The 22,218-nt window shown below is 40.7% G+C and overlaps 1 protein-coding gene across 4 annotated transcripts in view; it reads right to left on the bottom strand.

The window, feature by feature from the left end:
- LOC132845834 (receptor-type tyrosine-protein phosphatase mu-like) overlaps positions 1–22,218 on the bottom strand; it is a 192,439-nt gene that overhangs the window by 127,713 nt on the left and 42,508 nt on the right. For all 4 annotated transcript variants that reach the window (XM_060870152.1, XM_060870161.1, XM_060870171.1 and 1 more), the window contains exon 2: positions 15,470–15,592. In XM_060870152.1, coding sequence (XP_060726135.1) covers positions 15,470–15,592 — 123 coding nt within the window. The remainder of the gene's footprint in view (positions 1–15,469; positions 15,593–22,218) is intronic.

Genomic DNA, 22,218 nt, shown 5'->3' with positions numbered 1-22,218 from the left:
TCACAGCTGTAGTTAAACACAATCGGTCACAAGGTAACATTGAATTTTCTCTTTACATTTTTTAGCCACTCGTTCATCTGTAATATTGTGCAGCTTTCTTCACAGACATTCTGTATAACTGGATAAAGCAGGAGCGTGATAAACAGTTATTACGTCCAAGACGCTATAACATAATAAACAAGTTTATGAGTTATTTTTTAACCGTCATGTTGCCATGACACCTACTGCAATACCCAGCCAAACAGAAATGACATGTACTGACCTACTGTGCTTCTGACAGAATGCAAATTTTCGTCATCGAGAAGGTGCTGCAAATAAGTTACATGTGAAAGCTTTTTCCTTGAGACTATGTTGTTTTCGAAAGAGAAACTAACGCCTATGCAGAAGAGTCAAAAGAATAAAAGGGAGAGTAAATATTGAAGAATAAAGATCAAAAAGGAAACTGAGCGCGCGAGGGCGAGAGCGAGACATGGAGCGTCGAGAAAAACTGAGCACGGGTCAATAACATATGACTGAGAAATTAGAAAAAAAAAAACAATGGCTTCGAAACGCCAGTGATTGTGTAGAAATAAGCAAAGACACTAAGAAGTAGAGAATTCATAGTAAAGGAGATTAGAGCAAGGTCAGGAGGAACGTGAGTGTGGAAACGTAAGTAAAGAAGCTGTCGGTAAGACATTCTGTAGTTCCTGAGGAAGGAGAAGATGTGAAATATAAATGCAGTAGTATAATGTACAGTAAAAGACTGAAGTATATGAGTTTGTAACGTTAAACCCCCTGTCTTTCAAAGACAAAAAAAGACATAATATACACTTTCAAGTCTTACATTAAGATCCCATTGGCACAAATATCTTACATTTAGGATTTATGTGGAATCAGCACAACAGCACCACTAACGGTTTTAAGAGAAATAAGAGAAACTGAATTGTATGAAACTTGAGGCTGGTCCTGATTTGCTTCTAGCTTCAATCAGTAGCAGCCTGGGTGATAATCACGTTAGATAATTCATTCTAGATTTGATCTGACTGAGAAGGCGCACGTGTAATATAACTGTAGGTGTGATGAAGGTGAAAGTAGATTATGTACTAACTGATATCAGTCTTTTCCCCTAAATTGCCTCTGGAGGAGAAATAAAAAGTAGAAGGACTACTCACTCACTCACTCATTTTCTACGGCTTATCCGAACTACCTCGGGTCACGGGGAGCATCTCAGGCGTAATCGGGCATCAAGGCAGGATACACCCTGGACGGAGTGCCAACATGTCAGGGCACACACACACACTCTCATTCACTCACACAATCACACACTACGGACAATTTTCCAGAGATGCCAATCAACCTACCATGCATGTCTTTGGACCGGGGGAGGAAACCGGAGTACCCGGAGGAAACCCCCGAGGCACGGGGAGAACATGCAAACTCCACACACACAAGGCGGAGGCGGGAATCGAACCCCCAACCCTGGAGGTGTGAGGCGAACGTGCTAACCACTAAGCCACCGTGCCCCCCCAGTAGAAGGACTAATCACACCTTATCCAATCCAGACCAACGGACGGACTGTAACACAGCTGGGAGTTTAGTGTTGTTTTTGGATTGAATAATAGAGTTTAAACCAGGTCTGAAGTCAAGACCACTGCTGTCGGGTCCAGTATCAAGAGTATCCGAGGTCGAGTCAAGACAAATGTTAATGGGGTCGAGGCCGAGTCAAGATTGTGTCCAAGTGTAAAAGATGAAAACCACTGAATTCTATTCTAAACCAAGTCTATTCTTTACTGGTTAGCCTAATTTATGCACTGTGCCAATTAGACGAAGTGGTAAGACGATGCTTTCTGAAAGATGGAGTAACATCTTGTCAGACTTTGTGAACATGAAAAGGAAAAACAATATCATTATTTCTACAAACATATTTAGTGACACCAATGACCAAGACTGAGGTACCTAAGTGTGTGGACATGCTGGATAGTTAAGGTTTCTCTTCACTTGCAACTAAGAGACCTCTGAGCACAAAGAAAGCTCCATGAAGACATGTTTTCCCAAGGCTGGAGTGGAAGAACTTGAGTGAACCCACAGAGCCCTGACTCAACCATACTGAACACCTTTGGAATGAAATGTAATTCCAACAGCGCCCCAATGCCCTCTCACTCGACATCAGTGCCTGATCTCATTAATGCTCTTGTGGTGGAAATGAGCACAAATCCTCAAAGCCACACCCCCAAATCTGGTAAAAGGGGAGTGAAATAATTAAAATAGAATGTTCAGAAATCATATATGGGTGTGATGCTATTTACCGTATAGTGTAAGTACAAATATCAATAAGTGAAAGTCAATTAGGAAAACCTCAGAACCGTGACCAGCCGTCACTCTTGACTTGGTTAATTAACTACCCTTTCACAGAGCAGATTGTAATTCTGGTTCAGCTCTGAAGTACAGTGAATTGCCACTTGCTAAATGTGTATAGCTACGTAATATAATTTAACCTGTGTCCTGTGTCTAAAATGGCCTCTTACACTTTACTCTGCAAAGCGCAAGTGCATCAGGAGTGCATTTATAGAAGCACACTGATCTGCTGATTAATTTGTTTAGCTACATCCTTTTAGTAACAAATTAACTAGCAACCCAGTGTAATGCATTCAGCAAAATAATAATTCTCTTTCAATCTTTCAACAACCTTCTCCCTAACAATAGCATGCTCAGAAGCCAATAAAAGCAGCGAGTTCTCACTTGCTTGGCCACAGCAGGTGTGTTGGAGTGGTTTCATAAAGACCACAGTACTCAGTCCAGTGTCTCGGGCATTCGACAGAATGACTTTATTATCAGATCAGCAGCACTTCGGATTGTAATGCAGCACCACAGAGCACGAGAGATTCTCAGTCTGATCTGAAGTCTACTGAATGCTTTTGTGCCCAAAAGTGAGATAATCAAGTGCAACCTGTGACAAATACCAATCTGATCCTGCAGTGAATTTAAAAAAAATAAATAAATGCTAGATTCTTATAAAAAATTAGACTGGGGAAAAAAAAGATGAACACTAGGGTATAGCCATTATCATTTCTAGCACTTCTTCATGAAATAAACCCATTGAGCCTTTTGCCTGCTTTGCCTTTTAGATCCAATCAAGGCTGTGTATGCTCTGGAAATTTCAAAGAAAGGAGTTTCACCGGTTTTCGATTCTGAATCCCATATTTATTTTATATTCACTTATACTTTCACTTCATAGTCATTTACATAGACGAACTGAGTAACGAGTCCTTTATCCAGTGCATTTGGTTGAGGACAGCAGGCTAGCTGGGTTTCTCCATAACTAGCTCACGTACTAACTACATTTATAAGCCAAAAGAAAATGATCAGTACTGCTGTATTTGAAACCCTTCATTTTATGTAGGTTTGGAACTTACATAATGGGAAACACATGACTGTAGAGGTTCCATTAAGGGTTCTCACTTCGTAACAACATTTCGTAACCCCAGTCTCATGTATTGTTTGCTTGGAAATGGCTGAAACGTTGGATAACCTAAAGTGATATGTATGTGAGTGCATTCATAAAGAGACAAACATTTCTAGAAATTCAAGGGTAGGGAAGATTCGGCGCATAATAGTAAAATTACGCTAAGAGATTTTCTGAGGTATCAGATATCACATAAAAGATATTATTTAGATTTAGTTGGCATACGTCTGACTACTGTACAACGTTATAACACTACCTGTTATATTACCAGGAGAGTAATATGATAGAGCTGGAACCTGCATGTTCCCTGATTCTGACCTGATCGACCATTGTTCAACCCTCTCTCACGCTCTCTCTCACTCATCTTCTACCGCTTATCTGAACTACCTCGGGTCACAGGGAGCCTGTGCCTGTCTCAGGCGTCATTGGGCATCAAGGCAGGACACACCCTGGACGGAGTGCCAACCCATCGCAGGGCACACACACACTCTCATTCACTCACGCAATCACACACTACGGACAATTTTCCAGAGATGCCAATCAACCTACTGTACCATGCATGTCTTTGGACCGGGGGAGGAAACCGGAGCACCCGGAGGAAACCCCCGAGGCACGGGGAGAAGATGCAAACTCCACACACACAAGGCGGAGGCGGGAACGTGCTAACCACTAAGCCACCATGCCCCCCTCATTGTTCAACCATGCAAGTTAATTAATCCAACTAGCAAAAGCCGACATGTACAATGCAGTAGATGATTTGACCCACGATGAGTACTGATGCTATAGTTACTGCATGTTTTCTTTAAAAAAACATACCAAATAAAAAATTTTCATCAACAGTGACTCCTTTTTTTTCTTCCTCTAGTTGCTGAAGAAAAACCTGGTGACCAATAACCTACTGAGCATATTGTCAGTAGTGCAGCTATGAATAAAATAAAAAACTATTAGCTGTGACACATGTTTTTTGTCCTGGGTACCCAGGCTGGTGATTTGCCCACCCCTGGGCATCATATATCCCACACAAAGCTCATCATAAAGGACAGGATGCTCACATAAAAACAACTAGACAAAATTTAATGTAAAATGGCGGTTACTGGGGAGCGAAATGAGTCCTTCATATATAAGAATCATGTGCAGTGAAAGACACCGTTAATAGTTTCCACCAATGAGGTCTAATCAATACAAGACTATTATAAATAAAAACCATTAAAAAAATTGGACACTGGACATCAGCACTGCGAGCTTACTGAATACATATGAATGAATATATAGCTTTTCTGTGACTACTAAACACAACTCTTATTCCAATTTAACACACAGTGGCTGCATACTGGAGCAGACATCCTGTTTGTGTAAAACCAGTGACAGTGCTTAAGACCACGTGCTTGACAAAGCCCCGGCAGCTCTGAAAAGGTGTGACCATTACCTGTGGCCTGCCATGGTTACGCTAATTTACCCAGTGGCCCCTGCTGCAGACTTGCGCACGCTCGGCTTGCTGCGGGGGTGATGCTGGAAGTTTTTTTTTTCCTCAGGAAACAAGGCATCTGAGGCTTCATTAAGATCTGACTGCACTGCTGGGTGGGCTTGTCAGAGCTAATGTCACAGCTAATTAAAAACATGCGCTTAAATAAGCCTTTTGAACACCCAAACTTTTGCATGAGCATCATGCAAAACAGCACAGGAAGAAAAATCTCATTAAATTTAAACTGAAACCAGAGGTCTCAAAAAGCTATGAATAAGAGCCTTATTGTAAGTAAAGGAACTGCAGCTTTATATCCAATATTTTGTTTAATTCATATTAAAACAATTCATTGCACGCTGAAGTGACTGGCATGACTGATATAGTTTGCTCTCAGCAAATGCATGTCTATTTCTCTGTTCAGTAACTGTGACAAATAAGAACGCCTGATTTTATGGGAAATGAATATTTCAGGCAGCAATTTGAATAAAATATCAGACAGGTGCGTTTCTGTTGCGATAGTATAATCAAATGTGGAACTGATTATGCCACAAAGCGATTCGGAAAGTCAGCAAAGGTTGGAATTTACAGGAATGGTGTCATGTCCACTCTTGCCCTATATCCTGTCTATTTACACATCCCGGAGACAAAAATGAAGAAGTTAACCTTTAATCAAACAAACAAAAAAAAGGAAAGAAGGAAAGAAACATATATAACGACCCTACTGTATTCCTCACATTTTGCAAAGAAAGATGTAGGAGTTATTTTGAAATATTTCGTTGATTTAAAAGAGATATTTAAAAAGAGCCGCACATCAAACATGGCTGGTTCTGTTATTAATTTTCCAAGCTTCAAAATGAAATCCTTGACCAAGCACTTACAGCATATTTGGTGTGCCATCTGTAAGGTGGTTGAAGACCGAGCTGTGACTGTGATTTTTATGTTTTCTATCAGTATTGCAGCAAGAAGCATACACTGGCTCCAAAAGGGATTTCCAACAAGGAGAGCAGAAATACCCTATCAAGCCTTCTATGAGTCCAGGCTACCGTTCCTCAATATCTTACCTGCATACATTCTTGTAATTCAGTAGGCAGGGGCTATTTAGTCATCAACATTACTGGAGAGATTAATTACACAAAGTGAATATAAGAAACAGACTGAAAGCAGTAATACCCTAAAACAACAAGTGTTAGAGTTTGCAACTGGTTCTACACATCTGTACTACAAAAGCTATAGTTAGTAGATCGAGCAGAGTTGGACCTCTCTAAATGTTTAAGCTTTTTTCTTTCATTCGTAACTGGGTAGGATGGAGTTCCTGAGCACCTGAAGGAGTATTTGTTCCAATGCACCTAGTAAACAGATGCCTTTGAACCAATGCAAGGTTTGCTTCAAGCACCCACAAGACCGTTGTAGTGGTAAAGACAGCTAAGAAATACTGCTGATAAAAAGGCTGAAATGCTAATGGTAGAATGATGAATAAGAAGGAGCCTTGGAACATCCACACTTTTCTTTATCTGACCTTCTGAGTACTACCATGTCTGAGCATGTCCAGCTGAGAGAACCCGTTTGGTTTCACGATGCACACTTTGGACTCACGATACTAAGTCTGTGTTCTTTTCTAAAGGTTTATCTCAACATGCCCTAATGAGCTAGTTGTGAGTGACCATCACAATGGATAATCATTCCATTGTATTATTTAGTTTGTGTGCAATGTGCCCCATGTGGAAACAGCCCTTTCACCTGAGGCCCAGAGGTCCAAGTCTTGTTTGCTAAAGGATCCTGTTTTCCTACTTTGCATACCACGATGTCAGCATGCACAGCCTCTAGAAACCAGCTCCAGCACAAACTCCCCTAATGGATATTGCTGTGGGTTCCAATCTGGTCGGTAATTCAGCATCTTTTAATTTTAGTGTGACCACAAACATGAACTCATCCTCTGCCTTTTGTCTCTGCTTGCCGCACTTGCCGCAGCTGACTCCCCTTAACCCCATTATAATTTCAGCCTTAAATTGGGTTAACAGTATTTGTGGCATGCACTGCACTGTCTCTCAGGTTGGATTGAATTCTGAAAAAATAATTGACAATACAGCGGTAATTTTATTAATGCTTAACACAGTGAACAGTTTGAAGATGGTGTAAATGGACATTATAAATGTAAATGGACATTATCCATAAAAACCATGATCTTGATCTTAGCATAGTCCTTTTAGTTTTTTTCAAGCTGAATTCCCACTATCCTGAGTGCTCCAAATGGACTTTTTGTAATTTCTCTTTATTACTTTGAAAACAGTATCCTGGACAAAACAATAATTCACAACAATATAAAGTACTGAAAGAAAAAAGCGGAGAATTGGATGAATAATTAAAACCAAACAGGACATATTGATCAAACTCAGCTTTGGGGATAAACAATCCTTTTTCATTTTTCATATCCACATTGCTGAATGAGGGGAAAATATTCTGCATTCTAGAGAAATATTTGCCAAAAGGTGTTGCATAATCTTATTTAGTGCAAGGCAACATCAAACTGTGTGCCAAATCAATAATCAAGTCTATAGGTTTGGATGTTGGGAAAATCTTTGTCACTGTGTCACTGTGGCTTCAGCCATGGATGAAATGAATGACATAATTTGCATTAATGAATGACACTCATTATTTTAGTCCAGTTCAGGTCCCGAACCCCGTGAAAATCATTATGAGGTTGGAAATCAAGATGAAGGGCCATTCTTTAGACCCAAAACCTCCAGTTCTCATTTATTAATAAAACTGAGAGAGGTCACACGCTGTGAAAAGCTTCTAGCTGCTCGAAAATGTCAATGAGGACAAGGCTATTCTCACATTTTGCCACCAATCAAAAATACTCTCACTGTGAGGTTAGGCAGGCTAACGTGAGGAGCCGTGGCCTCAACTCAATTTTTCCTAAGGCCTCTCCAGATCTTTCTCCCATTCCACACTCCATCCTTTCTAATGGAAAAATGAGAGGTGGAATAACACTGATGATGCAGTTCTCTTATAGAAAGGTCTCTGTAACTCACTGATGAAAAATATTTTCACTAATCATCCACTCGCTCATTGATATGTGTGTAGCTTTGTAAAGAATTCAATGAATCTAAATCATTTGAAATACAAACTCTATCTTGCTTAGCTTTGAGCTAACTGGCCATTTCGAAATCAAGATATTATTAGATCATCACAAATTTCTTTAGTTTTATCTAAACACTGTAATGACATGAGATTCATAAACAAGTGTAAATCTTAGAAATGCTGGAAGTTTTGTTTCCAATATAGAAAAATCTGTTACAAAGGCAACAAAGGCAAAGAAGCTGTAGCTGTGTTCCTGAATACTGTTAAAATCATTAAATTGCTTTGCATATCGAATCAAAACTACCTGAGTTACCTACATAGATTGGGCTTTGCTGGCACAAACAGTAAACAAATTAATCATGTTATTGCTCTCATCACAGGCAGATACAGCAATAAGAATGAAATACAGTTCCCCTGGAATCGCAGTGCTACTCTTTACAAGAATTAGTGACAAACAAGAGGACAGGAAAATGTTTGTGTGGGACTGTTTTTTTTGAACAAATCCTACCCATTTTCACTGAAAGTCTGAAAAGTCCTGCCCACTCTCCCTGAAAGTTTATCAATCCCTCCCACTCTCCTAAAAGTTTATCAATCCCATACATTCTCTCTGAAAGTTTATCAATCCCACCTACTCTCACTGAAAGTTTGTCCAATTCCACCCCCTCCATTGAAGATCTGTCTCACTGAAAGTCTGACCAATCCTATACACTCTTACTATAAGGTTTACTGATACCAACCTGAAATCCTGATCAATCCCAACCACTCTTACTGAAGGTTTGACCAATCCTATACACTCTTACTGAAAGGTTTACCGACCCCAACCACTATTACTGAAAGACTGACCAATCCCAACCACTCTTACTGAAGGTTTGACCAATCCTATACACTCTTACTGAAAGGTTTACCACTCTCAACCACTCTCATTGAAAGTCTGACCAATCCCAACCACTCTTACTAAAATCTGACCAATCCTATAAACTCTTACTGAAAGGTTTACCGACCCCAACCACTATTACTGAAAGACTGACCAATCCCAACCACTCTTACTGAAAGGTTTACCAATCCCAACCACTCTTACTGAAAGGTTTACCAATCCCAACCACTCTTACTGAAAGGTTTACTGACCCCAACCACTCTCACTAAAAGACTGACCAATCCCAACCACTCTCACTAAAAGACTGACCAATCCCAACCACTCTCACTAAAAGACTGACCAATCCCAACCACTCTCCCCAAAAGACTGACCAATCCCGACCACTGTCACTGAATGTCCGACCAGTCCCATACACTCTTACTGAAAGGTTTACTGATCTCATACACCTTTACATAAAGGTATATCAATCATTACCCTTCTCACTCTTGACACTTTAGAGCCATTCATTGTTATAATAATCAATCTAACTGATCACACCTAAGGAACAAAAACATAACTTTGATAACAGTGGGTTTGTTCAAGCAAAAGGTTCTACAGTATATTAGTGCATTTAGCAGATGCACTTATCCATATTCTATGCTGTATATCAGGAGATGAAGGCTGGAGAAGAGACTAAGAAGACAGTTCTGCTTGCTGTCATGAATTCAAATCAGATAAAAATATGGATGCTTGTGCTTTGCTACTTGCCCCATAATCATATAAAGAGGTCATTGCTCACCTCTTTGACTTTCCTCAATGATTAAACAAACAGAATCTAATTAGCTTATTTTCACATAACAGTTGTGCCTTCCCTTTGAACGGTTTTCATGTCTGTCTGATGTGATTCAGATGCCTAATGTCCTTCAGTCCGGCTTCCTCACATGCCTCACTTCCCTTTGGAATGACAATGCCAGCAACTTTTGGATGCACAGACGGGGGTAAAGTAAAGCATTATGCAGAGTGCTTAATTCAGTTAATGAGGCTGAGAAAATGAACACAACTAATTCCGAGTCAAGACTTCATTAAAATAATGACTTTTGATCTTGAGAGATGAATATTCTGGATTTCTGGATGGCACAAACCAAAACATAGTAACATTTGGCATGGAAATTAATAAAAAAAAGAAATAAATATGAAGTATTCCATTGAGACAAGCGACAGAAAATACTAACTGCTGTTAGAAAATAGATGAGAAATGTTATATTGGTTAAAAACATTCCTTGTGCATCTGGTGCAATATATACGCGTATTCTTTGAAGTGATTACTTGATGTAGTCCTTGTAGAAAAAAACGTAACACTCTCCTGCTTTAACACCTTGAGTAATGAAACTCTCCTTGTCAACTAGAAGCTGAATTTTTTCCTGCTTGCACACATATTTTTGCATAGTCATTTGCAACCAAGACAATAAGGCATTCAGGCTTAGCAAAGATTGATATAGTATTTAGCATAATAGAGCGCGGGTGGAAAAAAAAGCTAATTAATCTAGGCTAGAAGACCCCCATTTCCATCGTACCCTGCCTATTATTTCCCACAAGACTACTCTGGGGACCCACAGAGGACCCACACTGCTCCTGCCAGCCTGCTACACTCAAAAGGAGCGGGCAAAGCAAAGACATAAAGACAAACTGCGTGAGGGAAGCGAGGAAGTCAGGAATACTTTTGGGCTTGCTTGGGCCTTTGTTCAGAAGTGAGAAATAGAAAAAAACAGAAAAAGTAGAGCATCAATTAGAGTTCATTACAGACTGAGTTTTACAGCAAGGTCAGATCCCAGCAGGACTTTTACAGAGAGAAGCAACTTTTTCACCCACGGCATGTCTTCAAAAGTATTTGCCATGTGTTAGAGTCATTTGTTTCATTTGCTATTCCTGTGAAGCAAAACAACTCTTAATTATGATCACTTTTTCAAAAGCAGCGCAACCAAACATCTTGCAAGCAGGATCACTTTCAGTGGTTTAACCTGCTGAAAGCACTGAACCGGCCTTCAGATTCTAACAAGATCCAACATTTCTCATCTCAGAAAATTACAAAGACAAAAGAAAGTGTATTCGATGAGGGTTTGGAAATAACAATAATGGAAATTCTACAATGTACTGTAAAAAAGAATCACAACCCCCCTGAGGACAGATTAATTTAACAAACAAATGAATAAAAAACATAAGAAAATATGTTGCTGCAATACTATTGTGGCTAACTATTGGAGCCAGATAGAACCCATAATGGTGGGATGTGATTTTCACCATTGTAACATCATTTGAAAATCACAGACGCAGTGGTTAAGTTTTAAGGACCCCACTTTGGACCTAGTTACCATTTCACACATACCCTGAGTTCTTCTCAGTCTTTCAGGTCTGCTGTGAAAGGAAAATGAGTGAAAGACGTTGAGAAGGTATAGTGTGCTGTGTGAGGTAAAGGCTTTACTGTGTGCAATCCAGTTATCATCCTAGCTGAACATGCAGGCAATCTCAAATAAGAAAATAAAAACTCATAAATGAACAATATGATAAAAAAAAATAAATAAAAAAAAAAATTGTTAAAAAAAAGGGAATAGATAACAAAACTAACACAGTAGGTTAACAAACCAGTGATAAGACGGGATAGAGAAAGGACTGAAACCACTCTCTCACTCACTCATTTTCTACCGCTTATCCGAACTACCTCGGGTCACGGGGAGCCTGTGCCTATCTCAGGCGTCATCGGGCATCAAGGCAGGATACACCCTGGACGGAGTGCCAACCCATGGCAGGGCACACACACACACACTCTCATTCACTCACGCAATCACACACTACGGGCAATTTCCCAGAGATGCCAATCAACCTACCATGCATGTCTTTGGACCGGGGGAGGAAACCGGAGTACCCGGAGGAAACCCCCGAGGCACGGCGAGAACATGCAAACTCCACACACAAGGCAGAGGCGGGAATCGAACCCCCAACCCTGGAGGTGTGAGGCGAACGTGCCAACCACTAATCCACCGTGCCCCCCAGACTGAAACCAATACGTGGAAAAATCAAAAGCACCTGGAGACCTAAAGTGAAGTTAACTCATGACAGATGGGTCGTCTTTGTTAAGTGTGTGTAGCTAATTTTACTCATCATGAAAAAGAGGTTCCTGTGCATCTATATAAGCTTCTCTGAGTCATGTTAAAGCTGCTAAATCATGCATTCGGCTCCTGGCCCTTTCATCAAGCAAACAGAGCACCCATTCGGGCATCTCACAAAAATTAAAATTTATATGCTTTCTGGTCTTCACAACCCCAGCATGTTGGGTTTGTGTGTTTTCCCATTGTTACAGGGTGCATCAAGAGGTTTTAGGTGTCTCTTGTTCGTATTTACATACTGTAGCAGATGTTCTGCTTCATGTCGGCTGTTGAACATTTAAACATTTTTAAGAAACTTAAGAGTAATTAAGTAGAGCTTTTCACAAACGTTGCTTCACCCATCAGTGCACGGCTCATACATGGCTCTGATATGAGGTTGCAAAGGATTTCATGTCTCATTTCCCTTCATATTCAGATGTGTTAACTGATCAGAAATATTATTTCAGAAAATAGCAAAAAACTGTGAAGAAAGTGTAAAAACTGTCTGTGTACTTTGCAGCTAACTATTAAATAGGTCAAACATTTCAATGTAATTTATCAGTCACAGCATGTTGCCATTGTTGCCATTGCTTATGTCTTTAAATGACTCACTGCTGGAAGTCTTCAGCACACATTAGGTGATTTATTTTTATTTTTTTTTTTTATTATTATGGTTGCTGCTATGGCTGTTAGTCTGCAAGAACGTTGACTCTAAAAGCGAGCCCTTGTGCAGGCATGACTTACTCAAATTCAAAACCTTTTTTAAAGTATCTTAAAAAGCGAATGATACAGACTTCTCGAGTCGATCAATATAGCTGGTATGGATGAGTCTTCTGCAACACGAGAATATCAATTTGGTGTTGGGTGATTGATCTGCCAGTATGTACAACCTGCTTTGATCTGAACACATAAGAGCTCCTTTGGGGTGCTTTAAACTTTAAAAAGCGTTGGGCAAACAGTCATGCGCTGTGCTTCCAGGCACCTTCTTCTCCAGGCATGAGATGGCCAGGCGGCTGCATGCTGTCACAGGTGACTAATCTCACCGGGATTGTGTGCCTCTGATTAAGCTTGTTTATCTCTTAAGGTCTGAATATGTGTGTGTGCATGTTCACAAGGGTATCAACAACACCAACCATGATTACGTTACACAGTGAATAAGTCAGTAGTTGGTGTTTGTGTGAGCGTGACTTGTTTATAATTCATGATAATATGGTCAATATGCTCAGCGAGAAGTGAATAAATTAAGTTTGCATGTTTGTGTGCATTTGCTATCTTGCCATCTGTGGCCATGTTGCATGTGATTCATGTAAACATGACGCCTATTAGAGGAAAAACAATAAAATCTGCATGGACACTCCAGAAAACAGGAGGGCTCTCTCTTGTGTACTCTCTCATCCTCTATTACATCCTTCACATAGAAAGACATAGAGACAGATATGCACTATGCTGAAAGGCAGATCAGCGCATTGTCTGGTACTTTAAGATGTTCATAGAGAGGGATAGAGCCAGAAACTGCTAATTAACTCCAGTTAAAGAGGGAGCGTGGAAGAAGGCCTTGTAAATGCACAGCCTGAGGGGAAGATACGATCACAGTGTCATGCAAATGGAAGCTTCTAGACAAATGATCAGCTTGGAGATGCTACGTGGAGAGACAGAGTGTCCATTTACAGGTCAGAACTGGACAGTAGATGGCGTTTTATCTTTCCTTCTCTTCACACACGCACTCACACACACACACACACACACACACACACACACACAGATCAATTCCAGCAAAGTAAATGTGTTTCGCTTTGTCAGTTCATTTCTCCTGAGTTACAATCATCCTCACTGAACACACACACACACACACACACACACACACTTCAATACAACACAAAGACACCTCAGAATTAGTGCAGGCCTCTTATTAAATTCTATGGCTGCTGCTCAATTGACTTCTCTTGTCACTCTAAGGGACAAAAGGAGAAAGGAGGGAAGGAGAAGGAGGAGGAACGTGAGACGGACACGATCTATCTTTCGGCACTGTGTGTATATGTGGATTTGTGTGTGTGCCCATTTGATTTAATAGGGAAACAATATTCATTCAATTAGAGTGCTATCTTTGTGATGACGTGGGGGAAAAATGGCTTAAGTCTTGATTTAATCCTGCAGGTGCTGACAGTCTCATCTCTGCTCCTGACTCATCTCAAATCAAATCAAAATTCACTGTTAGAAGAGTAAAGACAAAAAGAGAAAAAGCAAAGGGAAGAAACGCAGATATGGTAAGACATGAGAAACAAAAAATACTGTAGGATAGCAAATATACTTCAATGCTGCTGGGGGTTGCAACTTTTAAAATTAAGATTCAATCCACGACTTTTCTTCTTCGTCCCATCAACTGGCTGCAACGCTGATATTGATGTGAGAGCTGCCAATACGGGAAGCGGTGATCTCATTTTAGAGCCATTAATTCATTTGTACCTGCAGTCAGATCTGGAGCTGTATAACTGTAGGGAACTTACAAGCTGGAAAGAGTGACAGCTGTGGTCATTGCAGCATTTGGTTTTTTTTTATTTATTTATTTCTAAGCCATTTCCATGAGCTTTAATCTCTTTAAGCACTATCCCCTGCAGGTAGGAGCTTCAGCCCAGCTTTTGTGCTGTTTTATGGAACTATAAATCCATGAAACATGATGTTAATTACACTGTAAAGAATCCGTTTGTCTTACTTTGTCTGTCAACAAGCTTCTCTCAATAAAGACATAAACATCTCTGACACGTGCAGAACTGGTGTGTTTGATTCGAGAAGGCTATGAACCATTGTCTTGTTTTTTTCCACATAAAAATGTCTTTCGTTTCAAATTCTTATAGACTGCACACACCTTTTGTTGTTGTTTTAGATCGAATGTTACTAATGTAAATGTTATCAAAAGTAACTGGTATTTTAAAACATCCTCCACCTTTTCAATCACCTGCTAGTCCTTACCCACCTGGGGTAGCTGGCGAGGACGATGAAGGCTAACACATTCCTTCTCCAAGGCATGAACACCTTTGCCACCTTCCTACAGAATACCTTGAACTAACACACACCCACGGTGGGCTCACAGTGTCAGTGAGAGCATGAAGTCCCTCCCACCCAAATAACACAGATAACTCAGGATCTTCTGATGACAGACCAAATGCTCACAGGCATCGTGTAAGTGTACAAGCACTGGCTCTATACAGATAACTAGGTATCTTTTTGTACAGTACAACGTTCTGTTAGCAGAAACCTGTTGCTCTCTGCTGAATCACTTGTACTGTAAGTCACATTAAATAAAAGTGTTTGGCAAAGAAATGACTGTATTGTAAATTTACTAGGTTATATAAATATATCTGAATCTGTAAAGAGCTAAAGGACCTGATTATGTGTGAGTTCAGTTCAGTGGACTGCAGTTAGAGGAACGTGCATGTGGGTGGTTATTTTGGTTGTGAAGCTTGTTTGGTTATGAGAGTTTATGTAAAGCTCACCAGGAGGCATCCATTGGTTTGCAGAAGGCTTTTCTTTGGTGTTGACCTGCTCCCACTCAAGGTCGTCATCTCGTCCCTGGCTGTAGCCGCACGCCCCAAACGGCTTCTCGAAGTTGCAATCACCTGCGACAGAAGAGAAAGGGGAATTAATATCGCTGTAGCGTTTTCCATTAACTCATGTTGAAAATAAATGAACATATAAAGTATGTTCTCGCCCCCTATTTTTCACCTCCTCCTCCTCCTCCTCCTCCTCCTCTTCCCCTTTCCTGTCTCGAATACGGGTGTTCATAATGCAATCTGCCAAACAATGAGTGCAGTTTTAAGTGAGATGGAGAGAAGGATGGCTGCGCCAGACGCACAGTAACATATATTACCATCATTAGGTGCGCGGCAGGCCAATTCCACAGTGACAGAAATGAAGTGTCCAAACTCCATCATCGTTAAGCGCTGTGCTCCTGTCGCGCCATCGGGCATAAATTTGATTCATTTTCCCGCTGGTATGAGACCAAACTTCCCTCGCCGATCATCTCACGTTTAGCTCTCATCTATCCTAATCCTTCCCGCGGGACGCACGTGTGCATTCACGTACGCAGCGAGTTGATGAAGATGTGACCACACGCATGCAGTGAAGTGTGTGCGTCTTCTGAGTTATAGTGCCATTATTTTAATGACACCTGAGAAAAAAGAAAGACATCAAGAAGAAAGCAGAAACTAATTTTTTGCTAGCCGGAAGCTAGGCTCTCATCTAGCATTCAAATCTGTCACAAAAAAAAAAACCTACCTAAACAAAGTAAGAGGCTTTTGGTGGCAAGATTAAAGGGGCACTTTTTACTTTGTTTTAAGCTGATAGTGATTATTCACTCGATACTTAACTGCTCTTGTTTACAATGAATGAATGTAAAAATGAATGTCTTTGACATATTAAAACGTGTTCAAGGACTGATTTTGTTTTTCCATATTTTACATTCTGAACAAAATGAGCTCCCAGCCTTTGTTCACACAGCCGTCTGGCTATTTTTCATCTGCACTTTACTTTACACCAAACACCTTACTATAGGTCTTTCCACTGGTGAGACACTGCGACACCAGTGGACATGGACATTACTGACAGCTTTGTTTGCGTCGTTGCTGAGGGAGCACTGAAGTGAGGAAACACAAGAAAAAGAGCTACAATCTCAAACACTTTCGATCACAGTAACTGAATGGCTTTTTTTGACAACAAGTATTGCATCATCTGCCATTTTGAATATAAACTGGTTTCACCTGTTACACCACGAACGAAAATCTCTTTTCCACAGTTCCTGTGGCATCTTTTATTAAATAATTACACTTATGAGACCCTATTTCTAGACATTTTACTAATATCAAACTTCAAATAACCCTGTTTCCTTTTATTTAGAGAAATCCCCACTATTTCAGTCAGATACTTAGTACATCAAATTATTATTTTTTTTTTTGTTTTTTGTTTTTTTTTTTACCAACAAAGCAGTGTCCAAGTTTCTGAAGTCAGTCTGTCTGTAAAAACTCTACACAACAGAACAAATTTGCAGGACAGTTTGGTTTGATGGTGTGTTGCTAAACTATTGTAATGAGCCATTACAGGAGAGCAGTAGTTAAACTGTAGCGCTGGTTTAAGTGAGCAGTTGTGCGGCAGACAGCAGGTGCACACGATTATTGTAATTTTAACCACGTCACTTAGAAATCCAGAGAAAGGCTTTTCCCTCTCGCATCTACACGCTAAGTGCATTCTGAACAACCTTAAGCGAGGCCTGAAACATTATGCACTCTCCACAGCAAATGGAAAACAAAGGTGCAATGCATCAATATTTTATTAGGCCACACACAAGGCTATAATAAATCTACACAGGGGCAGGAACATGAATGTGCACACCTCCTCACTCTTAGCCTCACTCATGCACAGGAGTAGACATATACACACCATCTGTCATAGGTATACAGTCACACTTGCGCTCGTACGGCACTTTCTCCATTGTGCGCTGTTGCGTGCGTCTTCTCAGAAAGTCCGAAACGTTGAGGTTTTACTCTCTCGGGGCTTTAGAGTAGCATTGTATCAGCATGCCAGGACCAATCCATCATAACCTCTAAAGCATGATACTTATTTTTCTATGGAGTGTGTGTGTGTGTGTGTGTGTGTGTGTGTGTGTGCATGCTTTTTGTTTTGCTGCCTTCATCTAAGAGATGACATTTAAAGCAAATGGCCAAATGAGGCTGCAAATGAGCCCCAGCGTGCTCTCTCTCTCTCACATCATCATCGATACCCGGACTGCCTAATGGCGTACTTGTGCTCTTGTGTAAGCTTGGGCATGCGTGCATTCAATAGGCAAAGCAAATTCTTGCACTAAGATGTTTGTGTGTTTTTTTGGTGAAATCTTCCTTGGAGATAAGCAGGATGTTTTGTCTGGGGTTGGGTTTTATGCTATGGCTGGGTTTTAAAGCCGGCTTGTTAGCTGATAGCCGATAGATACGTCTATATTGTCTGCATCCGAATTCGCCGCTCTTTGCTGATGGATTCGTGTTTCTTGTCTGTCTTGGATATGGAAAGAACATTAAGGAGGTCTCAGTAAAAAAAAAAAAAAAAAATAGAGTGAAAAGACTGGAGAATGGCCTTGTCATCCTTTTCTCACAGTGCTGTCAGGAGACTCTGGAAGGAGCGAATGGAAACTCTTCTGTCTGGAAAATGCAGACAGCTGAGTTGAAGTTGTCGAAGCCTTCCAGATTTCAATGCTAGTGGATTTGCCTGGCTTTCAGTAACATATATATATATTGGGAACGCAATAATTGAGGAATAAACCATGACTGTCCCATGCTCATAGTGGAAAACAATCATCCATGGACTAGTGTATCAATCACTGCCTGACACAAATCTATTAGTACCACCCTGAAGTTGATTGTTTTCTAATAACTGCATGTCTCAAAGTGTTTATTCCTCTTATACCACAGCAATTTTGTTTAAATAAGACTTTTGTTTATTATATTTTAATAAAGAAAGTTCACTTACTTTATTCATTTAATTTCATGAAGACAAGTTAAATAATTTGGATTCTTCTATATAACTTCGATTCTTCTTATAACATGATACTAGAAACAAAATACAAATTTGTATGTTGTATGTTTAAAGTTACTATTTATCTCTAACATCTATCCCTAATGAGCAAACCCGAGGTGACGGTGACAAGGAAAGGAAGAATATGATATGAGGAAGAAGCCTTGAGAGGAACCTCATCCTCATTTGAGTGACACTGGATATAATATAAATGTAAATAATGTCCTTTCTACAACAGTTTGTAGTCGAGTAGAATTGTGTAACCAAGAGCTCCTGAGGAACTAGCAGGTGTCAGGGTCATTTCTGAGTTCATTACAGACTCGACACTAATTCCTTCCTGCCGAAGTCTTCAAATGATCGCTGATGAAGACCCGAGCACAAAGACAATGACCACAGACATTCCTTCATTCATTCCTTCATTCAACAGCCTTCATATTTTTCTCTCTTGAAGTTAATGAGTCAAAAATGCAGCTTGTCCATGTGACCAGGAATCCACAAGCACACGTATGACGGAAAACTTACTTACTGTTACGCAGAGCTGACACTGGAGACTCCTTCCATAACTGTTACACTATTTATCTTAAGTGTCTGTGAAGTCACCTATTTAAGTCCAATAGTAACAGAGCTACTGTTATGCAAAATGAATCTGCTCAGTCAGAATTGAGAATTCAGCAGTATTGTGTAGTACAGTATTCTGAACTAATGCCTCTGTTTTGTGTGTGACTGTGTGCTGAGTGGCAGGACGATACGATTCTGTCCGGCTTTTCATTTTTCTCCACCGAGGTATTTAAACTCTGTCTCATTAGCCGTGGAAAGCCTTTGTGGATATAATTCTTCACAGTCAGCAAGTGTCAGCATCCCGTTTTTTCATCCCATAGTTAACAAATATAGTATAACAAAATATGAAAAAAATGATGTCTGATTTAGAGTAGAGCTCTTGTGAGAGTCAATTTCACAAATTTGCATAAGATCCAATAAGATCTTAGTGTCAGCTCCAGTGTTACTTACGCTGTACTTTAAATGCTGCTGCTGGTATCACGCTTACTCTAATTAACAGAGCCGGTCAGCGGTGTGCCAACAGATTCCTCTCTGTCTCCTAATGAGGACCCCGAGTGTGTTCACCGGGTCACTGGGCTGGTTATGTGGCCCCAGCTGTGCAGCCAGATGCTCAAGCGGCTTGACGAGGGAGTGCCAAACCAACCTTGCAAAACACCGTGCCAATAGTGCCAATTAGCTCAGACTGACAAGATCGCTCATACTACAATCAGACAACCTTTTTCTTTTAATAGTATGAACAGAGACAACACCCGGTACCCCTGCCATCCCTGAGGCTTCCTGCTTTTCCTTAACAGCTTCCCATGAGAGGGATAAATGTGACTTGTGTCAGTCTTTCTGAGAGATAAACCTCCTTGTTTAGTGTTTTGCTTTTCCCGCTGAATGATGCAGCTCGGCATAAGCAGGAGCAGGTTAGTATGCTGTTTAATATGCAGTGTCATACATCAAAAAGACAAATGCAGAGAAAACGAGGGCACTGGCAGCCTCCAACATGGCAGCTCTGTGGAGAAGAGCCGGGGCTGTCATTGAAAGCTCTCCGCTGAATACTTCACATGCCGCTAATCTTTTATATATTTTCAAAGGCCGTTTCTGCCCTACATGAGGCGCTCGGAGCAGCATGAAGCCCTTAGCATGTGTGTGTGTGTGTGTGTGTGAGTGAGTCTGTGTGAGGCCCACAGCGTGTGTTGGCAAACACTGACTTAATGTCAGCCCATTGATCATCTGTGTATGCATTCAACAGATGTACGTTTGCTTCCATGTGCGTAAATCTTTGATTTTGCGTCGTGGAGTCGTGGGGTCTGAATTAGCTTCCGTCAATGTTCAGTCATTATGCTCCCAAATTTCAACATCCTACATAGCATACATACAAACACGCACTGCTGAAAGAGGGCGTTTTTGTGATTAAGTAGTCACTGAACGTGTCAGGAGTGATATCTTTTGACTCACTAATGCACTAATGCCGAAACGTCACTTTAAAACACTGATAAAAGAAAGGACATGGAGTCAATGCAGATAAAACTGAATTAGCTAAGATTAACTAAGCTAAAGTAGAATTAATTTACCGGCGTTTTAGCATTCTGCTCATGGAATGAGTATCTGTTTATTCAATGTTGTTTTTTTCTTCTGTTCTTATTGCTTAGAGCAGTTATTGATTGATCGGCTGATTAAATGATAGATTAATTGTGCCCCATCCCAAGACCCTGAAAAGGTCTTTGACGCAAATCTTTCACTCCCAGCCTAGTATACAATTATTTCGCCTAAGTCTTTGCGCACGTGTCTCAAACCTGATTTCTAGGGAGCCGAGCGTGCAAGTGTGTCCGTTCGAAGGTCATGTTTTGGTTGAAGTCACTTCTTTTGTCCTTGAAATGAAAAGCCAGTGTTATTTCACTACTCACCTCCGGGGAGTCAAACAGGGACGACTACCGCAAATCAAAACAAAAGGGCCCGGGAAGAACAGCGCATTTAAATGAATCTCCCGACTCTCCTTTTCTGTCTGCCAGCCGCTCCCTGTCCCTGAATGCATCCTGTTCCATTAAAATCCATCAAAAATTGTAACGGTACTTGACAAGTGTGTGACAAAGCTGAAATATGTGCCCTTGGTGAAAATGCTTACTTTTTGCTAAAGACACTCACCTAACGTTTCGAGCATATACGAGTCCGGCTCAGGCTACAGGTGTGCACTGGAATCCTAAATAAATACTTTAAAAAATAAAGTAGAATACATTTTTTTCTTGTTTAAGCCACACCCACTTTGGGTTTAAATACTAATACAGATGCCACGTTCCATTTGTCTACCAGCTAGAAGGCAAGACAGGAATTTGATTTGGTGTGCAGTGTTTGTTTCCTAGAGGCAATGATTGTCACTTTGAATAAAAGTGCCTGCAAAATAAATAAATGTACATGTAAATGCAACTTCTGGACAATATGTGCACAGAGTAAAATAGTCCTGTGGTCGGGAGAGTGCTAGTTAGCTAGAGAACTGCAGTGATCCGAGTGCACTTCTCTGTGATTTTACTGCCTCCTGTCTACATTGGCATCAGGTAGGCAACTGAGGCTAACCAGGAACGACAGGTTCAGTAATCGACCAAGCCTGTGTGTGTCAAAGGAGGAAGTGCTTTAAAGAGATTTCATTTTCTCAGAGAGCAACAGAAGGAGACAGAGAGAGAGAAAGAGAGAATGAGAGAGAGAAAGAGAGAGACAGAGAGAGAGAGAGAGAGAGAGAGGGGACTCCAGGGCCTGAAAAATTTGTCCCTGTCACCTCTCTCTCTTTCAGGCTCCATAAACGGTTTACGGGGAGATGCTGGCTGAAGCTGTATGTTATTAAACAGGTTTGCTCCTGCGTGCGAACACACAATGGTCTTTAGAGCCTCGCATTCGGAGCGTTTTCAAAGAAATCTATCCATCTTTTTAGCGCGGCGAGCCAGGGGCAAGAATCAATACGGCTGCCCCTCAATAGAGAAGCCAATTTCTCCTAAAGATTTTCCAGTCAGACTTAAAAGGCCTTTTGTTATTGCACCTGGAACAAAAGTAAACTTTTAACGCTAGCAGATGCAGGGAAAACTTCTCGGTGGTACACAATGATAGGAGACGGCGCTATTACTGGCGTACACACAATGGCACGACAAACACA

Source organism: Tachysurus vachellii, chromosome 1 (assembly GCF_030014155.1).
Source record: "Tachysurus vachellii isolate PV-2020 chromosome 1, HZAU_Pvac_v1, whole genome shotgun sequence".
Lineage (NCBI taxonomy): Eukaryota > Metazoa > Chordata > Actinopteri > Siluriformes > Bagridae > Tachysurus > Tachysurus vachellii.
Note: the sequence above shows the minus strand (reverse complement) of the source record. Positions and strands in the feature narration are given on the sequence as shown.